General features: G+C 33.6%; 1 protein-coding gene across 2 annotated transcripts in view; it reads left to right on the top strand.

Moving 5' to 3' along the window:
* LOC145559588 (DNA repair protein RAD51 homolog 2-like) overlaps positions 1–18,441 on the top strand; it is a 29,335-nt gene extending 10,894 nt beyond the window's left edge. For both annotated transcript variants that reach the window (XM_081620995.1, XM_081620994.1), the window contains 5 exons: positions 11,917–11,976; positions 12,074–12,180; positions 13,489–13,605; positions 17,759–17,902; positions 18,131–18,441. In XM_081620995.1, coding sequence (XP_081477121.1) covers positions 11,917–11,976; positions 12,074–12,180; positions 13,489–13,605; positions 17,759–17,902; positions 18,131–18,168 — 466 coding nt within the window. In that variant the 3' untranslated portion in view covers positions 18,169–18,441. The remainder of the gene's footprint in view (positions 1–11,916; positions 11,977–12,073; positions 12,181–13,488; positions 13,606–17,758; positions 17,903–18,130) is intronic.
* Positions 18,442–22,120: the final 3,679 nt, after the last annotated feature.

The raw sequence follows: 22,120 nt of genomic DNA, 5'->3' as shown, positions 1-22,120 counted from the left end.
ACCGGTCGTATCATTCACATTTAAGAATCTTAAAAAAGATTCATCAACACTAACAGAAATTGATAGAAACATTAGCATAGGGCACTAAAATTTTTAGGGCCCCTATTTTTGGAGCCTAACCTAGCCTTAAGAAAAAAAAAAAAAATCTGAACTACTCGATCAATGAAAGGCCATATTCCTCCATTTACTCCCATAATTAATCAAATGTGTAGATTCATCTACTATATACTTCGTAAATTTCTCCAACCTCCAAATTTCTGAAATTTTTTCCTAATCTTCTCTCTCCCTTTCTCATCCTTCCTATTTTCTCATTTAATTTCATTGTTTTACCCCCAAATCATTCAATTTCCATTTTCAACGCTTGTTCTTCAACTATAACGGGAATGAAAATTATTTTCTCAAATTTTAAATTGCTTTCAATGGAAAGATTAATTTCGTGTTTTCCACAATTAAACCCTTAATTTTCATTTATCAAACGACTAAATTTTTTACCCTCTGTATATTTCTTTTCAATCTCCTATTTTTTTCATTAACCTTTATCATCATACTCAAATTATATTTGAAAAAAAAAAGAAATTCATAGTAAATTGGATATAAGCTAAGTGGTTAAAAGAAGTCAAGAAGATGAATGCCATGGAATTGCTGAACTGACTTTAGTGAAGTGGCGAAGTGGGTTGCAGCAAGTCGTCAAATCGACAATTTAAGTTACAAAAAAAAAAAAAAAAACTGTCAATTTACCCGCTTTTTTCAATCCTTTTTACATTTTTAATTATAGTTAATTGTAGAATTTGTTGTTTATTTTTGTTGAATTGTTTATTTTATTATTATTTTCTAATCAGGCCTCCCAAAAGAAAGTATGTTACTAGTCATGATAAATGTATGAAGAAGAAAAAAAATGGAAGAGTTAACTCAATCTCAAAGAGGAGCTCTTGACAAATTTGTAATAAAGGATCCACAAAACTTTGTTGAATATCCAAATGTTGATGTTAATGCTGAAATTGTTGAAAATGTGATTGTTAATGAGAATATTAATTTGGATATTCAAAGTCTTGACCCTGAAAATTGTGTTAATGTTGATGTGCCCACTGAAAATGATAATGTGGATGAACAAGATGTTTCCAATAATGGTGATGGTGAGAATCTGAATAATTTGTTTGATAATGATGAAGATTATGATACAGAGGAAAATGGCAACATTAATGCAAAGCAACCAAACCAATTTTGAATATTTTTTTGATATATTGGATCCAAGAAATTGGGATGCTCTTGAATCGAAAATGATTGATTTAGTAGTGATAAAAGGCCCTAAAAGAGATTATTCCATTGTTAAGGGTCCTAAAGATAAATTTTCTAGACGCTTTATGGCTAATTTATATACTAGAGTTTTATCAAATGGAGAAAAATGTGATAGAGATTGACTTGTTTATTTGAAAGAACTTGATAGAGTATTTTTGTTTTTGTTGTAAAATTTTCAAAAAAGAAATTGGTAGAGAACAATTGACTAATGATGGTTTTAGTGGTTGGGCACATATTGGCGAGAGACTTAAAGAGCATGAGACGAGTATTGAACATGTTAAGAATATGACAACCTGGTATGGTTGCGTCTTAGGCTCCAAAATAATGAAACTATTGATAAAATGGCTCAAAGACTAATTGAGAAAGAAAAGGATCACTGAAAAATCTTTTAAAAAAAATTCCGGAACAGAGAGAGAAGCTCTAACCACTTGAGCTATCCCTCACTCTCATAGTCTCGCCTTTCGTGGTTTTAATGAGAAATTGTATTAAAATAGCAATGGTAATTTCTTTGGCTTGATTGAAATGTTTTCTTTGGCTTGATTGAAATGTTAGTTGAGTTTGATCCAATTATCCAAGAGCATGTTAGACCTATCACCAATGATGATGTTCTCTTTCATTATCTTGGGCATAACATCTAAAACGAGTTAATATATTTGCTTGCTTTTGCAATTAAAAATGAAATTTTAAAAAAACCAAACAAGCATAGTATTTCTATGTGATACTTGATAGTACTCCTGAATCACCGAGAGCAAATGTTTTTTTTTTTTTCAATGAAATTATCATTTAACAATATATTTAAACGAAACTAAAAAACACAAACTACTTTATTTAAATTGTAAATATTATCAAAATACAATCTCAAATTATTAAAACATCAAACTATTTAAACAAAGCTATTCTTCTAGCATTTTTTGAAGCAAATTCATCGACAATGTCTTCATATTCCACATCTCCAAAAAAATCATTTTCAATTGCTTTCAACGCTAATCCATTGAGCCTTTCTTGAAACATTGTAGACCGCTGCAAGGAATCAATATTTAGGGGAAGGGTACATTAGTCATACTATTAGTAGTAACTTGGGGAATAAGCTAGAGGTTTGTTAGGGGTATTTTCTATAAATAGACCTCATTAGGAGGAATAATGATCATGTTGAATATTGTTGAGGTTATGTCATTGGGAGAGAGTGAGCCTCTCGAAAGCTCATATTAGGAGAGAATCCACCTCTCAAAAGTGGAATTATCCTTCTATTAGTGTAGTTCGCCTATTATCAATATAGTCATCATTGTTCTTCCCTAATTTCTGCCATATTTAGAGCTGTAATCTGATCAGAAACCATGCTAATTCCTAGCAAATGGTATCAGAGCAGTTCGGTCCTCGGTGACCTTGCCGGAAGTCAGGTGAAGGTGCTGGTGAACAGTGAGTTCTCTGACATGTTCTCACAGCCAGAAATTGAGGCCAAGATAGATGCAATTACAGATCGATTGTGCCAGAACATAGAGAAGATTTTTGAGGATGCAATTTCTCGGATCAAATCAGGGATAGGTGTAATTCAAGAAGACTTCGAGGAAGAAGAACAGGAGTTAGCCACCTCCGAGTTGTCATGTGGTGAGGAGGAACCTGCATCACATGAGACAAAGATGGTGGAGGAACTGGAAATCTCCAGTTCTGACCGGTACTTCTTCTCCGGCGTGAGCGGCCTCTCTAGTGGCGCAATGGTGGAGAAAGCTGATTTGGAGATAAACAGAGGTAATCAATACTTTTGCTCTGCTACCGACGGCCTATTTGGTGGTTTTCGCAGTGGCGCGGTTGTTGAGATGTCGGAGGGAGGACTTGAGAGTTCAACAATTTGGTTTAGTGATGCTAAGACAAGTAGATTTGGACAGTCTGAGTGTGGTGGCGGAGGTGGAAAAGATTTTTCCGCTGGTAGATACGGTGGCCGGAAAAGTAGTGGTCAAGGAGGTGTTGCCGGCGAAAAACAGAGTAATGGATGTATTAGTCTTGCACGAGAATCGCCAAGAGGAATGTTCGATCGTGGTGGTGCCGGAGGGAGCGGGTCTGGTGGTGGCCCTGGTTTTTATGCCGGTGGTGTTGTAGGTTGTTGGAGCAGTGAGTGTGGACAAGGGGCTGCTAGTGGGCCAGAAATTATGAACGTTGAGTTGTGTAGTGGGGTGAGGAATGGTGATTTCTATGGTGGATTTTCCGGTGGTAGTGATCTGGACGGAGGTAGCTTGGTCAGCAGCCGTACAGGGCCCTTGTTAAGCGGCAGAATCAATGGTGGACATCTTGAACTGCTGCTGCTTGGTGTTTTCCAGAGGTGTCTAGAAAGAGAGGGGTATGAGGGAAGCTTGAGGGGGTCTTTGGTTGGCTTGGAGAGGAAGTCAGAAATGGAATATGCTAGTAAGGGTATTTTGGGTAATACCACTTATAGCAAATACAAAGGATTAAAATCAGCTTTGGTCACCTGCTACAAACGTGATGAAAGGCCAGCAGACTAACCCAAGTACAAAGATGGGCTTACTGACTTAAGGCCTAACTTTCCTTCTCCAACACTCATTACCCAATTAGTCAATTACCATTCTCTAGCCTTTCACCTCATCCCTTCACTTCTTACACGGCCCAACTCTTTAACCCATAAAAGCCAGCTTTGTATTTCATCAATTTCTGGAGATAATTGCAGCCCACTGTTGCCGAGGTCGAGAATCGTAGCCGAGGTCGGGAATCCAGTTCCGATTATAAACCACCTTGAGGACAAGGTGAAAGTTTGAGCGGCGGGTAATGCAAGGAATCAATATTTAGGTGAAGGGCACATTTGTCATAGTCTATTAGTAGTAACTTGGGGAATTAGCTAGAGGTTTGTTAGGGGTATTTTCTATAAATAGACCTCATTAGGAGGAATAATGATCATGTTGAATATTGTTGAGGTTATGTCATTGGGAGAGAGTGAGCCTCTCGAAAGCTCATATTAGGAGAGAATCCACCTCTCAAAAGTGGAATTAACCTTCTATTAGTGTAATTCGCCTATTATCAATATAGTCATCATTGTTCTTCCCTAATTTCTACCTTATTTAGAGCTGTAATCTGGTCAGAAACCATGCTAATTCCTAGCAACCGCAAGTAAGATTTTAATTTCAATTTTGAAAAACTTCGTCCTATAGAAGCAACTGTCACATGAATAGTTAATAAGGTCCTATATGCAATATTTACATTAGAAAAAAATCTACATCTGCCAAAAATTTTAATATATCAATAGCTCCCAATTTTTTATTTTATTTTATTTATTTATTTATTTATTTTTGCAGTAGGAAAGATATCTCTTTATAATTTTAACTCCACATATAGTTCTCGTCCATCAACATTGGATTGCCCCTTATGCTTTAATGCTTGCTCAAAATGACTATAAAATGACTTCTAAGGTCGCATCATCCAATGATTCTAACTTTTCAGAATTAAACATGAAACCAAATACACTTTCATACTCTTGATATTGCTCAAATCTTTTATTAGGAAAAACTATAGCCTAATAAACAAGAATAATAAAATTATTTCCTCTAAAAGATTCTTCCCCTCATAACTCCACTAAGGAATATCAAATTCTCATCAAATTATTTTTTTCTTCGAATAACACGCTTTTGATGAAATATTTGATCAATATTCATTCAATAACAATTTCTTTAGCATTATTCAAAGTAAAATTAATTCCTGTATTTTTCAAAATATGAAATCAACTCCTATTTTTTTCCATACCAACATCAATAACCATATCATTCGATTGCAAAAGCTTGTTAACCATATTAATTGTAGACAATATTTCAAACCATATAATTATTGACATTAAAAAACTCAAAATCACCTATATCATTTGCTGCCAAGGATTCTGCTTCACTACTTAATTTAGAATCGAGATCCGTGTCTTCTTTAAAATCTGACATTTGACATTTTATAGCTTTGACACTATCTATACGACTTTTCCAACGAGTGTATGACAATGATTTTGGAGTTAACGCTTTTACACTATCTTTCAAAATTTGCCATCTCTTAGTAGCATTAGCAAAATTGTATATATGCGTTGTATGACTCCAAACAAATCTTTAGCTTTGTTACAAGAGAAAACCATATTAGACAATGTCAAACTAAGACTATGACAGCTACAAGGAGTATAAAAGGCTCTCGAATATATAACCAAAAATTTCTCTTGTACACCTTGATGTTTTCCTTTCATATTTGACCCATTGTAATATCCTTGACCCTGTACATCAAAAATGTCAAGACCAAGATTTTTCAATTTTTTTTGTAAAATATCAAAAAGTCCATGACTAGCTGTATCATTCAAATTTAAGAATCCTAAAAAAGATTCTTTGACACAATTAGAATTTATAGAAACATCCACATATCTTATTATTAAAGACATTTGCTCTTGATGACTAATATCAGGAGTACTATCAAGTATCACTTAGAATTACTTTGTTCGTTTGATTTTTTTTTTTTTAAATTTCATTTTTAATTGTAGAAGCAAGCAAAAGTATTAACTCGTTTTGGATGTTATGCCCTAGATAATGAAAGTGAACATCATCATTAGTGATAGGTCTAACATGCCATGGGGTAATTGAGATAATTGAATCAAACTCAGCTAACATTTCAAAGAAGCCCAAAAAATTGCCATTGCTATTTTGATACAATTTCTCATTAAAACCACGAAAGGCCAAATTATGAGAGTGGGGAATAGCTCAAGTGATTAGAGCTTCTCTCCCGGTTCCAGAATTCTTTTTAAACCGTTTTTCCAGTGATCCTTTTCTTTCTCAATTAGTCTTTGAGCCGTTTTATCAATAGTTTTATTATTTTGGAGCCTAAGACGCAACCGTACCAAGTGGTCATATTCTTAACATGTTCAATACTCGTCTCATGCTCTTTAAGTCTCTCACCAATATGTGCCCAATTACTAAAACCATCAATAGTTTATTGTTCTCTACCAATTCCTTTTTTTAAAATTTTACAACAAAAACAAAATACTCTATCAAGTTCTTTGGAATAAACAAGCCAATCTCTATCACATTTTTCTCCATTAGATAAAACTCTAGTATATAGATTAGCCGTAAAGCATCTAGAACATTTATCTTTAGGACCCTTAACAATGGAATAATCTCTTTTAGGGCCTTTTGTCACTACTAAATCAATCATTTTCGATTCAAGAGCATCCTAATTTCTTGGATCAAATATGTCAAAAGAATATTCAAAATCAGTTTGGTTACTCTGCATTAAACTTTATTATCTTCATCATTATCAAACAGGTTATTCAGATTCTCACCATCACTATTATTAGAAACATCTTGTTCATCCACATCATCATTTTCAGTGGGCACATCAACATTAACACAATTTTCAGGGTCAAGACTTTGATTATCCAAATTAAAATTCTCATTCATGATGGGTGTTAGAATGGTTGCACATTCCACACTCAATCATACACATTTATAAACAAACATCCTACAAACCAAACACAATGATAAGTAAGAGTTCGGTCCACAAGGAACGGGATATGGTTGCTAAAGATCTTAACACTTAAGCTAATTCGAAGTCTTTAGTGATTTGGGGTTCGTCAAGAAGACAAACAAACTATGGTTCTAATTCAATGGATTAAAGACAATAGGGAATAAGATCCACTCAAACAAGATAATTAGACAAAGAGGGAGTAAAATAGATATGAGATAGCAAGGACTATATTTAAAATCAACCTCATGCAATTAGGAAACAACTCATACTACTAAACTTAGATGCCTTGTTTAGCAATAGAAGATACATAATCAAATTGCAATAAGTAATGACATACTCAATTCACATTTCCATGTCAAACTAAGCATACTATGCTATCAAGCTCCTAAATCAAGGGTAGCTAATCCTATCATGAAGAACTAACAAGCAATCTCATACAATCAATTTAATTGTAATACAAACATCAATACTTCTCCCACATTTGCATAACTAACCAATAGGCTGAGCTTCACCCAACCCCTAGCAAAGAGGACTACTCACAACTCATCTTAGGTGACATGTAAACAAAGGTTAGGGTTCTAATTACTTCAATAATTGGGGAAAAGTGATTAACTAATAAATAAACTATCATCTAACAACAAATTATCAAGAACTGAAGAGATTCAAGTAACATGCAAATACCAAATAAAATCAGAAATTAAATAGATGAAGGTGGAAGAAATTACTAATTGAAATTTCAAATGTTGTATACAAAGTGCCAAATCTTGAGTATAATCCTTGAAACTCACCATTACAATGATTGGATTGATGAAAACTAAACTAGATTATCAAAGTGGATTGTTTCAAACTAGGAGGAGATGGTAATTACTATGCTACTGTTGTTTGTCTTCTAAATGAACAAAAGGGGAAGTATTTATACTCCCCGAATTACATAGTTTAATCCGTCAAAATAAAACGGATTTCCATCGAGGAGCGCCTGGCTTTAGAAGAAGGCGGATTCAAATATTCGGGGAGGAGCGCCCGCTCCAGGCTCTGCACTCTTCAGCTTGTGGCAGATTTAATCTTCAAGGGGAGGAGTGCCCGCTCCAAGGAGGGTGCACGCCCGCTCCTGCCTGCTTCACCTTGAGGCAGAAAGTTTTGGAGAAGCTAGGAGCGCCCGCTCTAGCTATGGAGCACGCCCGCTCCTCACATTGAGTCATAAAACCTGCAAAATATAGACAAACACAAACAAAGAGAGGGCAAGGCCGAGACACAACTTTTATATTTGTTCCGGGGTGTAACCGAAGTGATGATCATGGGCCAACCCTAAGCATCTCAGTTAATCCGAGCATAAGAGAGTATGAGAAAATAGAAGAAATAGGGAAAGTGAGAGAGAGAGAGTCATACTATGTGAATTGGTATTTATAATACTTTGTAATGTTCTTACTTTTTTAGGTTATAGGCTTGGGCTAGTGTGCTTTTATTAACTTGCACGGTTCATTGGTATGTTGAAGGCATTTATATAAAGTAATGAGTTGAGTCATTATATATCCCGTACAATTAGCCCCCAAAAGTGGATGCGTGCAATATTCAAAACGAGTTAGAAAGAGGGGAAAGGATGGTAAAACCGGGTTAAATTCACCACAATAAATGGTCAAATAAACCACTTATCAATTAACAATCACATTTTCAACAATTTCAGCATTAACATCATGAAGATTTGGATATTCAACAGTAATTTTTGGTTGTTTTATTATAAATTTGTCAAGAGCTCCTCTTTGAGATTGAGTTAATTCTTTAATTTTTTTTTTCTTTTTCATACGTTTATCATGACTAGAAACATACTTTTTTTTGGGAGGCATGATTGAAAATTAAAAATAAAATAAAATTGCAATAGTATAACAAACAACCAAACAATTCGACAAAAAAAAAAAAAAAAACAACAAATTCTACAATTACTCTAATAGTTGAAAATGTAAAAAGGACTGAAACAACCGGGTAAATTGATAATTTTTTTGCAACATTAATTGCCGGCTTGTCGCAACCCACTTTGCCACTTCACTAATTCAATTCAGTAATTCCATGGCATGCATCGTCTTGACTTCTTGTTAACCACTTAGCTTATACCCAATTTACTACGAATCTTAATTTTATTTTATTTTATTTTATTTTTAATTTCTCAAATATAATTTGAGTATGATAATAAAGGTTAATGAAAAAGATAGGAGATTGAAAAGAAATTTATAGGGGTTAGAAATTTTAGCCATTTGATAAACGAAAATTAAGGGGTTTAATTGTGTAAAACACGAAATCAATCTTGCCATTGAAAGTAATTCAAGATTTGAGAAAATATTTTTCATTCCTGTTGTAGTTGAAGGCAAAACATTGAATATGGAAAATTGAATAATTTGGGGGATAAAACAATAAAATTAAATGAGAAAATAGAAAGGATGAGAAGGGAAGAGAAAAGGTTAGGAAAAAATTTCAGAAATTTGGAAGTAGGAGCAATTTACGAAGTATATGGACATGAATCTAGACATTTGATTAATTGTGGGAGTAAATGGAGGAATATGGCTGACTTTCAGCCTTTCATTACTCGAGTAGTTCATATATATATTTTTTTTCTCAAGGCTGGGTTGGGCTCTGAAAAAAGAGGCCCTATAAAATTTCGGGGCCCTGTGCTAACTGCTAAGGGCCTGTTTGCACATGGCCTTAGCCGGGCCTGAACTTTTGTGTGGGATAAGGAGGGGAAAAAAAAACGTAAGATGTCCTAATGTAAAATGGAAAAGCAAAAGTGTAAAAAACAAAAAGGAATAAACAAATGTTGAAAGTTAAAAAAAAAAAAAAAAGATTTAAGTATTTGTAATGATGATTGATGAAAAAGGAAAAGGTTGGGTATGGTGAGGTTGTGAATTTTGATAGCCCTATAAATTTTAGGAGAAAACTCATGGATACTTATACACTAGCAGTGGGTGTTGTAATGTAGTGTGTACCATTATTTAGAAACTATATGTATTGATAATGAGGCCTTTTAAGCAATAGATGGTTATGTCTTCCCTGCTCCTTACGGGGTCATAAGAGCAAGTTGTTCCGAAAAGAACAGTCATTAATGAGGTAAGAAAAGTTGAGATGGAGAAATTTGGTGACTTCTACCATCTGAATAAAGGCGGCAAGTTAAGCATGAGCTAAAGGGTTACTTTATTTTAGCAATTATGGTCTAATACATTATTGAATTTACTATATAGGGAGTAGTTGATTCTTGGCACATAAGCGCCCTATGTGCATCCAATGAATTTACTGCCCACTTTATGGCTACTTTCCCAAGGAACTTTGTTGATTCTGAACTTCGTTTGCAAAGAAACCAGACTTATATTTTGTAAACAAGTTGCAGATCTTTACAAAAATGTTTTAGAAAAAAAGATGAGTTGCTTGTGAGCCAAGTTATGGTCTTTAGTCCAACTATGAGTCTCAAGGGAGTGAGGATAACCACTCTGACTCATAGCCCAAACTCAAGTAACTACTCCCATACATGGTAAACAATCAAGAGTTTTTTGCACTCCCTTGAAGTCTATAAAATTGGTCAGTACAAGAATTTTAGACTCCAATTTATTGATTAGTATTTGTCAAATTTTGGTTAAAAATCTGATTTGATTGTGTTATTGTAATGGGAATAGTTGTATAAAATCCTTCAGTGGCTTACTGACACTTTATCTTTTTACCAAAATAGTAAGCTATTGACGCAAGTCACTTTTTTGCTAGGCGTGCTAGAAATTGGAAAAAGGGACTTGAGAACATCTAACAATCAGCTTAGTCTTTTCTTTTTTATAAGAGTTCTACAGTGGGGGGGGGGGGGGGGGGGGGGGGCTTGAGGAACAACCCTTCAAATTGCAAAATTTCATTTCATCTTCAGGCATTTCCCATTTGCCCACATCCCACAGAAATAGAAAGGGCTGCCAAGTATGTGCTGCTTAGGACTGTTAGGAGCCTTGTTCAATTAGTGCTCACTACTGGTGAGCCAATTTCTGTCTTGTTTTGGTAGAGATATTCTGTGAGATGTTCTAACTTGTGTCTGATGAAATAGCTGTTTATATCTACTTCATTTACACAGTGTATGAACATATAATTGTGAATAAAGAAACATTTGGAAGATCCAGCATAAAGCAGAATACGCTCTGAGAAAAATGATGAACTTTCAAAGCAAAACTTCTAAGCTCTGGAAAATTAGACATGCTATCGACAGTTAATGATGGTTATATATTAAGAGATTAAAGACTAATCAGGACGAAATTTCTTATTTCACATATGGATTCTAATGACCCTGTAGTTACATCTTGCATATGGATTCTTAAATGATTTCTTGATAATTGGAGACAATTTAAAAGTTGGTCTGTCTAAATTCTTTTATATATATCCGTTGCAGTCTACTAGTCTAGAAAGAGACTGCTGATTTTTAACAGCAGTGATTTATTTCCAACATGTATAACCTGGAAGGATTCTGTATGTATTATTCTTCCTGAAAAAGTGCTATGCTTCCACTATTTTAGTCATCTAGTATATCTTCGCTTATAGTTCTTACCCACGAAGGTGGTATGCTCTATACTCTTTACAGCCATGCCTAACTAAGATGGTATAGCACATACGCACAGACTATAGGCCCATGTATGATTGTATGTATGTATCGTGCATGATGCATATTTATTGGATTTGTGTTTACTGAATCATGGGTACATGCATAATATTCATTTGGATAATAAATGTTGTGATCGAGGTAAACTCAAATTAGAGGAAGCATGTCTCAATGCAAAAAGCCCTTTTCTCTCATTACAAAAGATAGATACTCTAGGTTTGTCCATACTAGGAAGGAGTAAGAACCATTCATGTGATTTAGCTAAACTACTTATTCAGTTAATGATAAGGATTTAGGTGGCTTTATTCAAACCACTGAGACCAATTTTTGAGGATGAGTAAATGACTTGTGTTACCCTCAAATTATATTGTAATGCCACATCTTAGAAGTTGCCTTAACTGTCAGGTTGAAACATTCATGATCAATTTATTTAAAATCGGGGTCGGGCACCTGTCCCAGTTAATTACTTGTTTGTTGGTGCGTGATTTTTATTAGTTCAAGTGCTCATATAATATATTGTTGTGTAGGGAATATGAGCAGACAAATCCTAGACAGCATGCACTTGCATGGCACATTTCATTCATCAAGTAAAATTTCCTTGCCTATTACCTATTTCTGAACCCCTCTTCTATATTGTTTTTTACTCTGAATTGCTGAAATTAAGATTTACCATTTGATATACAGATCACTAGCTGAGCTCTCACGGATACCTATTGTTGTGACAAACCAAGTTAGATCACAATCACATGATGACTCTTTGTTTTCTTTCCAACAGACTGATGGTACCAATTGTAAGTTTTTGCTGTTTAACATTTTGAAGTCTCCATTATACCTTTTAAGGTTAATAATGATATAATGTCATGTTTTATAACTAAACATTGTCATTTTTAGGTAATTATTATGCGTGGTCATTGATAAAAATCTCATTTGAAATTCAACGATATTATGAAACATATCAATAACTGCGATATCCACATATCTTAATTCAATTTTCTATTCTCATAACTGCAGCCCGAAATAGAGCAAATCTGGTTTCTGTGCTTCATAATTTTTATGCAAATCTTACATGAATGGATAGCCCTTGAAACAAGTTTTTCAATGATATATCATAATCCCAATTTCAATTTAAAACGAAGGACAACTGATCAAAATACTAAACTCGGTAAAAACCGATACCCTTGCCCTAATATGGCCATATCTTAAGATCTATGATTGATATTGACCTAATTTCAATTGGGTTGGAAAATAGACTTTCAAAGCTTTCCAACGATATATTATTTGTCTTAATCTAAGTTCAAAATCGAAGCTGATGTTAAAACTAGAACCGCAAAAAAACTGGAAAAGAAACGCCTGAAATTTTCGAAACTCTAGGTGAGAAACGCTTGGAATTTTTGTTTTGTTTGGCTTCCACCCAAATACTTAAAAAAAAAAGAAAAAAAAACCGACTTTAAGTTCGGTGATGACTTTGCCCTTGGCTGGTTGTGGTCGTTGGTGGTTTTTTGGGATTTAAGGATGTTAGTTTGAGTTAGAGGGGTGAAAAGCATGGAATGCACGTGAGGGTATGTTAGTCCATAAAATGTGGGTGTTACCTTGTAAAATGCAGGCGTCGTTTAACAACTTCCGGTGTTCTAATATTAAGCTCCCTTGAAGCCCTTTAATGCAGGTTCAGCAACTGCAAGTTTCTGACTTAACATTGTATATAATGAATGTATTTTCCTTCGCTTTTTCAAAGTAAAGAAAAAGCAATAGATGTATGTATCCAATTTAAAATTAAAACCATAATTAGTTATATTGCCCCTTTGCAGATCTGCAATCACTAAACTTAATAACTTGTAAACTGTACAGTAACTATTCTGACGAAAAAGAGGGTGTTTCCATATAAGACACCAAACTTATTTATTTAATTTATTATTATTATTTTTTTTTTCCAATTTACAGTTTTGTATAAACTTTTCTGCATGTAGTGAGTCTACTCTCTCGCACCTGTTGGTTTCATGAATTGCTCACTACTCAACTGGAAAATCACCTGTCATCATAATCCATCCATCCCATTGCCTGTTGCTCCGTTTGATATTCATAGCCATTTTTTTTATGTGCAGTGCAGATGCAGACTAGACCAGACAATCTTACAAGATTTGACACTCATCTGATTGCTGCTTTAGGGATTCACTGGGCACATGCTGTAAGCGTAAGGCTTATCCTTGACTCGAGATCTGGTACGCTTGTCATTAAGTGGGTATAGAGTGTTAGTTTCAGTGATGGAAACCCAGATTTTAGAATTTATGTAAGATGTGTTAAAAATTTATATATAACAAGTGATTTATTCTGTTTAACGTATCTGTTTGTAACAGATCTACTTTTTAGGACTTTAGAATAATTTCATTATCAGTTACTCTATCTAGTTAAAAAAAAAAAAAAAAACTACGTCGTCTTTCTAATTGTTAGAGCCCCTAAGAGAATCGTTTTGAAGGTGTTGGTCTGGGTTGCTAGAAAAGTTAGAGGCTTATGAAGGACTTCCTAAAAAAACTTATATTATCAGAGGTAGGTAGCTGTACACTTGTAGATGATTGTATAGGGGAAGGACTTGAAAAAAAAATGATTTATTAGGTTTTCATGGGATGAATGAGAATTATTTATGGTCATTTATAATAAAATTTAATCCCAAAATGTTGTGTTTGGAACTTGGGAGTTGGGACAACCATGTGTTATTGAGTTTTTTGATAATTTTAATGTTTGGGACTGGGCAATTGATGAAGAATTGATACAGCATAAACTATTGTGTTTCACTCAATGATCAAATTTAATATTTCAAATGAGTTATTTCTGATATCAGATACGTATACATTAAAGAGATTTCTAGTAAGGTTAAGATTTGACATGCAGGGAATAACCCCGTTAGAAGTGTGAATCTCTTTTAATGAAACTAGATCTTAGTGAAATTCATTACTGGAGCAAATGAAGAAGTGTGAATCTCTTTTAATGAAAGTAGATCTTAGTTAAATTCATTACTGGAGCAAATAAAGGATGTCGATAAACTAGCATTAATAAAATCTTAAGCCGCATAACGTAGCCTGTATTTTTAAGAAAAGAATAAGGAGCTTAACATTAAGAATAATGGCTTGGCCACTTGGCAATATTTTAGAGCTCACTCTCTTTTACAAGAAATCTGATGACTAGCTGCGATAGTTATATATTGCTAAAAACTAGCTTTAAAATACTAAGTAGTAAAAACTGGGCCAAGGTGGTGGATTGGTGGTGTTAAAAGAAAAAAGAAAATGCACAACTGAAGTTTGTTTGACATTGGACATGAGAAGATAATTATAATTGCTTTAATAGAGGAATGATTTGGCTGGGATGGCAGCAGTGGATATGCATTTTATCTCTAGCTCCTCTATATTCATGCATTTTGAAGTAAGGAATAGACATCAGCGTGTTGCTTCCTGTTTTACTGCTATATGTGGTTAATCAAGCCCTTGTGGAGCATTCTTCAGGATTTTGGTTCTGATATTATGTAAATTAAATCAGTGGAATCCTCTAGCTAGATGGAGCTCGGAGGTGATTTCAACTTCATATCATCTTTGATGAAAGAGAATGGAGCTGTACATGAATGAAAGATCTTTAATGAGTGTATTGATAGTATTGATTTAAGTTTAAGTCCTATTAAAAGTTTAGGATACTATAACTCTCGGTGTAAAGGGCAATAGTGATGGGAAATTAGCTAGTAGAATTTGCTCAGGTTAGATGCAGAATTTTACCGATGTTGTATTATAGTACCTCAATCTCTCTATTTCTGATCATTCCCCACTCCTTTCCGCCCCCAGTACTCCCCTCCCCCTTTTTTTTAGTTACTTCTATCGGTGGAGCAACGCCTTTTAAATTCTTGAATTACTTAATCTTTCATAGTAGATTTGGTGAAATTATTTGTGCTCCTTTGAGTGATGTCACTGTCAAATGAAGCCATACCTGAAATTATGGCTCAAATTAGACAAAACCAAAGTCTATTTGAAGACCTTGCATTCTAAGGGTTTTGCTAGCACTATTCAGAGAATTGAAAGGCATGAGGTGATTTGGAGGAAGTTCAGGCTCAGCTAGAGTATGTTGATAGTAATTTTTCATGTAAAAGAGCATTGTTGCTGTAATCAACTGAAAAAAATGGTGGAGAGTTGTAGAAATTGAAGAAATTTCTCATAGGCAGAAGGCTATAATTTCAATATTGGTGAATCTGATCATAGGTTCTTTTCTGCTGTTAGGAAAAGGCAGAGTGAATGTAAAAAAATTCTCTATAATGACATTGGTCAAACATTGATGGAATCTGATGAAGTAACAGGTTTAAGAAAACTTCAAGGTAATAGCTTACCATTGGTTCTTACACCTACAATTTGAAGTGGACCTAGGTTCAGCTTTGAAGCTAGAGGAAAATTCTGATAGATTGTCATACAAAGTAAAATTTATTTGGCTATGATGGGTATTGGAGTTTATAAATCCCCTGGATTAGACGTTTTGAATACTGTGTTTCAAAAAAAGTTTCTCTTATAAAGTCTGATGTGTATCATAATGTAGATGAAAATTTTCATTCCAAAACTATGCTCAAGTACACGGACTGTGCTGAGTATTTTGTTTCTCGATGGCCATAACCTGTGTAGATTTAAAGATTTTAAACCAATTACTTGCTGTAATGTGGTATAGTGGTTACTAGTATCTTTGTTTTAAATCTTGGCCTTTAGATCATAAAGGATTATTGGGGATTTTCTAATAGTTCATCAAGCTGGTTTCTTCAGGGAAGCACAGTAAGATAATCTTAAGAAAGCATACTACTCTCTTGAAGGAAATTTTTTGCATGAGGTTATGTTGGGGCTTGGTTTCCGAAAGTTGTTTGTTGACTAATTTTTTGGTTGTGTCACTACTTTCTACAGTATCCTTATCAATGTAAGTCCTGTAAAGTTGTTTTCCTTTTGAAGCTAAAAAAGTTTTGAAAGAATTCAGGGGATAAGCACAAACTTCGCTTGTGATGCTCTTTAGAAAAGCTATCTATCACATCTAGCTTCAAAGAAATAAGATGACTTTCAGTCTTTCAGAGGTAACTGTAGGAGTCCTGTGGCTATGTTTAAAGATATATTGTTTTGAAGTTTCTTGTAGAACTACTAGTCAGCAATGTTTATTGCTCAAAATTTTTGTTAAGACTGTTGTTATTGAGCTTTAGTAGGGTCTATGACTTTAGGGATGCAGATGAAGAAGTGATTTTGCTTGGCCCTGCGTAGAAGGAATGAGCTTAAATTATATTAATACCTTTGCAATAAGCCTATTTTTGCGGGGTTTTTTTACGTTATTTTTTATTTGTACTTGTACCCCTTTGATTTTATTATTATATTCCTTTTATTTGCCCTAAAAAAAAAAGAAAAAGAAATAGCATGGTGAACTATTTTTAGAAATGGTTTTGTTAATGACATGAGAGGTAATGTCAACCAGGCTTAATATAAATTAACAAATCAAACCTAGTACAAGGAGAGTGGAAAAGCCTGAACCAACCTCATCCCTCCTATGGCTATCAACACCAACTCACAAGGGGCACCATCCTGTCCTCAACCATTACCCAACAATAGGGGTGTTCATAAATTGGTCGACTGAATTAATTGGTTCGGTCTTCGGGTCTAGAAATTAATGTTTCCTACTTTCTTGTCTTCGGTCCTGTTTGGTCCAAAACCCTATAAAAACGATCTTGGACCGGGCCGAGTTTTTGCTTAAAATTATGCGTAAAACCTTAAATAATGGTTAAGATTATCTTTAAAAAGGTTAGAAAACTTTAATTGTATGAGCTTTTTTGTACTAAACATAAAAAAGACGTTAAAATATAGTTGAGCCTTTACTTTTTTCACGTTTTCCATAAAATTATTAAAAGTTAAGAATTTTTTTAAAAAAGTTTTTAAAGAGGTCTGTCAGTTGTGGACCAATTCTTTCGGTCCAATCCGGGTTTGGTCTCAGCTTAATCGGTCCGGTTTTTAGCTCTTGAAATTTTAATTTTCAATATTCATTCTAGTCCAGATCGGTCCGGTCCGGTCCGGTTCGGCCTTGGACCAATGAACAGCCCTTGGCCAATATAACTCCCAAGCCCCAACTTTGTATCTCTAATCCGAACAAGCGAGAGAAAGGAAGTAATGGTAGATCTTTAATTTGCCAAATCATGAGCATGATTTGCGGAAGTATTTGGCCTGTGATTTGCCAGATTTTGACCAATCACTGTTCAAATGTTTGTTTCTTCTGGTGAGGAGTTATGTGCTCTTCCCTGACTCCCTCCCTCTCTTTGGCTTGCTTTGGAAACTTATTGCAGGTCTTCTACTCTTATGTCTAATTATCTTTTATCTTAAAATGCAGGTCAAAGATACATGAAGATTGCAAAATCTCCAATGTCTCCACCTCTGCAATTTTGTTTCGAGATAACTGCTTCCGGAATTTCCTTCTTAAGTGATGATGGTGTCGAAGTCTCAGGGCCACAAATTAATGCAATACACTCTCATGGTCAGTTATTGTCGTTTAGATAATGGCCTCACAACTACTGGTTTCAAGGCTTTAATGAACATATTACGCTCTCTATTAATAATTTTTCTTTGATATGTTATTGGCAATTTGGTGTCATGGAACAACTTATGATTTACTTCATGCATGTCTTGAGAATTCCTCATCATCTCTAATGTATCTGTCCTAGACTGCTTGGGAATTATCTCTGAACCATGTCAATGTTTTCAGGTCACAGCGACATTATCTATTGCGGTGATACGTGTTAGTCGAATTCTTTTGCTCAGAACAATGCCCTTTGATCAGTAATGGGTAATTTGAAGCACTTATCTAACTATAAATCTGATCTCTCCAGCCTTTCTTAATTAATCCACTTTGTAATCATGCATAAGATGTACAGAATATTTTTAACTATAATTTGCTGTTGTGATTTTGGATGTCTCAGACAACATACGGAGTAGTCGGTCAATTTGTTGGTTCAGTCCATGTTCGTATATATTATCCTACCTAGAAACTACTTTCATTTAATGGTTGAAAAACCAAAGAGAGAAACTTTTATAGTACTCTTTCCACTTTCTTTGTTTCTTTTTATTTGACACGTTTTTTTAGTCTGTTTTCAATGCACAAATTCGACTATATAAGATTGGGATCCAATGAGAAGAATGATAAGGATGAAATCTGCATAAAAATTTTACTAAATGTGCAAAATTGATTTTCAAACTAATAAAGATTTTGATTTTTCAGGAAAACTAGAAAATGTGCACATTATGAACACAATTTATGCACATTGAATTTGGGTCTTTTTTTTTTTTTTTTTTCACATTTAGTTCAAAAAATATGTACATTTAGTTCAAAAGTAATGCACAAAAAATCCTTCTCATTTTAAGAAACTTCGCAGTTGACTCCAAATATATATACTATCTCTGATTTTTTTTTTAGTTGCAACTTTGGAATATTTTATATCTCACAAATAATACCCCAAAGTTGCAATTAAAAAAAATCGGAGGTAGTATATATATAACAAAGTTATAATGAGAACTAAGGCTATAATAAGAAATAAGAATTAATCTAGGCTCTTAGATCATGTTAATCGGACAGACAACATGATTCCCGTGTCATTAATGACATTTTTGTAATATTCAACTTTACAAAATGATTTCCAGTTTTATTTCTAAAAAGTAAATGTAAAATTAGTAAAAGTAAATGAAATTACCTTAAAAGTTTTTATTTAATTTTATTATTATTTTTTTTTTTTAAAAAAAAGAACACTAGAAAAAAAGTTTTAAAATTCGCTAAATTATGAAAATGTCATTAATGAATGCGAGTGAGATGTGAGCCGTCGGATGTAGCGTGATTAAAGGCTGATATTGGTTCCTAGTTCCTATTATTCATCTTGGTTATCACATGATCTCAATTATATATATATATATATGATAAGGAGAAGACGGGAAATGATTTTGGCACATCCCTATGTGAGAACACAGTTTTTTATATTCTTCTCACATATGGGAGTGCCAAAATCAATTTCTGGAGAAGACCCATCCTAGAAGAGAGGATGTAAAGGAATCCCTCCTAAAATGTTCTTGGTGAGATTCAACCTCTTGCCTCACGCCTAAGTTAGAGAACTAGCCAACTACTATAGCCAGGCTCGTCGCTGAAGCGGGGCAGCCCGCCCAGGGCCCACGAAAAGAGAGGCCCCATTTTCATCTTTATGTACAGGAGAAAGCTATATAAAATTTATAGATGTAAATATCAACATTAGTAACTCTGTATCATAGTGGTTAAGTTAAGTTGTTGAGCTTTAATGCGTCTCAAGAGTCGGTGGTTCGACTACCATGAGCCCTAATTTCCTTTTTTTTTTCCAAAATTACCCTATATATATATATATATATATATATATATATATATATATATATATATATATATATATATATTCATAGTTAAAACTAGATTATTTGCTCAAAATTTTTTTTTTAAAGACTGATAATTTGTTCATATTAAAGTATATATATAAAAAAATTCTCTTCAATAACAAAAAAAAAAAAAAAAAAAAAAAAAAATTACATATTATAGGGCCTTGATTTATTCTTTCGCCCTTGGGCCCCCGAAATCTCAAACTTGGCCCTGACTCTAGCCTTATATCTCCAAATATTATACTTTCTCCGTTTATTTTTAATTGCTACAGTTTTATTTTCACGATTTTGTAGACAATCTTTTAAGTAGATAGAGAAAGACAAATAAGAGGGATCCATGTAGGTAGGAGAGAGGTAGAGAAAAAGAAATGTCATAAATAAAAAGTACTGCAACTAATTAACAATTTCCAAAATAGGAAAGTGTAGCAATTAAAGCGAAAAGGAGGAAGTAATATATTTAATTACCAAGAAAAAAATTTAAAAAGTTGATGTATTGAAAATACATATTGCGACAAATTTATCAAGATTTCACATGACTATATTTTTCATTACGTATAAATCATGCTCAAAGGCAAATGTGTGAATAATGCTGTAGTCAAAACGTGTTAAGAAAAAAAAAGGAGAAAGTGTTTGATGGTTTCATGTTGACTATTTATTTATTTATTTATTTTGAAACATTGACTATTTATTAGTCAAATGTTTTTTATAAAAGAAAACAAATATTGACCAAAAACTCACATAAATATATATATAAAAAATATGTGAGACAATTTTATATGTTTCAATATGTAGTTTTATTAAATTAAAATTATATAATTTTTATTAATATATAATAAAGTTATTCATGGTGAAAGGCGTCTTAGAGACCATGCAAATTCAAAGTAGGACTATCAAATTGAATCAGAGGGAGTACCAACTATCTGACATCCTACATTAAATGATCCCAACTTTCAAATAACTAAAAAGGTCCCGACTTTGAGGAAAGTCTATCTATATTAGGCTTGTGTTAGTTGAGTATTTTGTTACTTGCAAGCACTTACATTAAGGCTTCATATGGTTTGATGTAAAACTAGTGGGTAACCCGGGCGTTGTCCCGGGTTGCTATTGTTGTAGACGTGCAGTCGATGAATCTTGTAAAGGCTTTTCTAAACTGCAATTGTCTTTGTCAAATCAAAGTTATGCTATTTTGTAAGTATCTTTTTTTTTTTCAATGAACCTTCTGGTTTCACTTAATGCGATTACATATATATATATATATATATATATATATATATATATATATATATATATATATATATATATATATAGTTAATACTCCCTCCGTTTTTAAATACTTGCTCCACTTTCCTTTTCCGGCCGTTTTTAAATACTTGCTCCATTTCCTTTAATGGAAAGCTTTTACAATATTTAATTCATTTACTTGCTCCATTTCCTTTAATGGAAAGCTTTTACAATATTTAATTCATTTCTCACACTTAGTGGACCCAACATAATGCTCTCTCTCCTCATATTCTTCCACTACTTTTGCTTTTTACAATTTTTTATTTTTTCAACTACCCCACTACCTCCATATTTTATTACTTTCTCCAATTTCTTCTAAAACTCCGCGCATGGAGAAATGGAGCAAGTATTTAAAAACGGAGGGAGTAATTGGTTTAGATGGTTAAATAGTCATCTTTGTTATAAAAGAGGTTAAGGGTTTGAATCTCCTTATCCCTATATATATGGAGTAATGTTGGTTGATTGGGTGATGTGACACTGTTTGAGTGATGACGTGTAGTCGTGAGATGTTGGGAAGATGACGTGGCACAATAAAGAAAAGAGATGGCGTGACACATCGACGTTCTTAGGAACATTTTTTAATAGATAAGTATAGATGTGTAATGGAAAATGACTTTTTTTTTTCTTTCCATTTTGCTTTGTTCGGTTTGTGAAAAGGTGGAAAAAAGTTTCCTAATGATGGAAAACATTTTCTCTTACAAAATAAGGGAAGCTACATCTTCGTCCCTTTTCCATGCCTCCTTTTTACTTTTCTTTCATCCATCTTAACATTTCCAACACTATTATTAATTTCTCTCTAACCTTACTATTCTAACTTATATTAAGACCATATTTTGGAAAGTGATTCCACACTTGGGAGTTATAAAAATATAGGTCTATTCTAACTTATATTAAGACCATATTTTGAAAAGTGATTCGAATGATTTTATACATCATTCTAACACTCCATCAAACCTAAGTTTGATAAATACTCATTTTCAAACTACGACACCTGTTTAATTGGAAGAACTTCACTTTCAATTAACAA

Source organism: Chenopodium album, chromosome 9 (assembly GCF_948465745.1).
Source record: "Chenopodium album chromosome 9, dcCheAlbu1.1, whole genome shotgun sequence".
Lineage (NCBI taxonomy): Eukaryota > Viridiplantae > Streptophyta > Magnoliopsida > Caryophyllales > Amaranthaceae > Chenopodium > Chenopodium album.
Note: the sequence above shows the minus strand (reverse complement) of the source record. Positions and strands in the feature narration are given on the sequence as shown.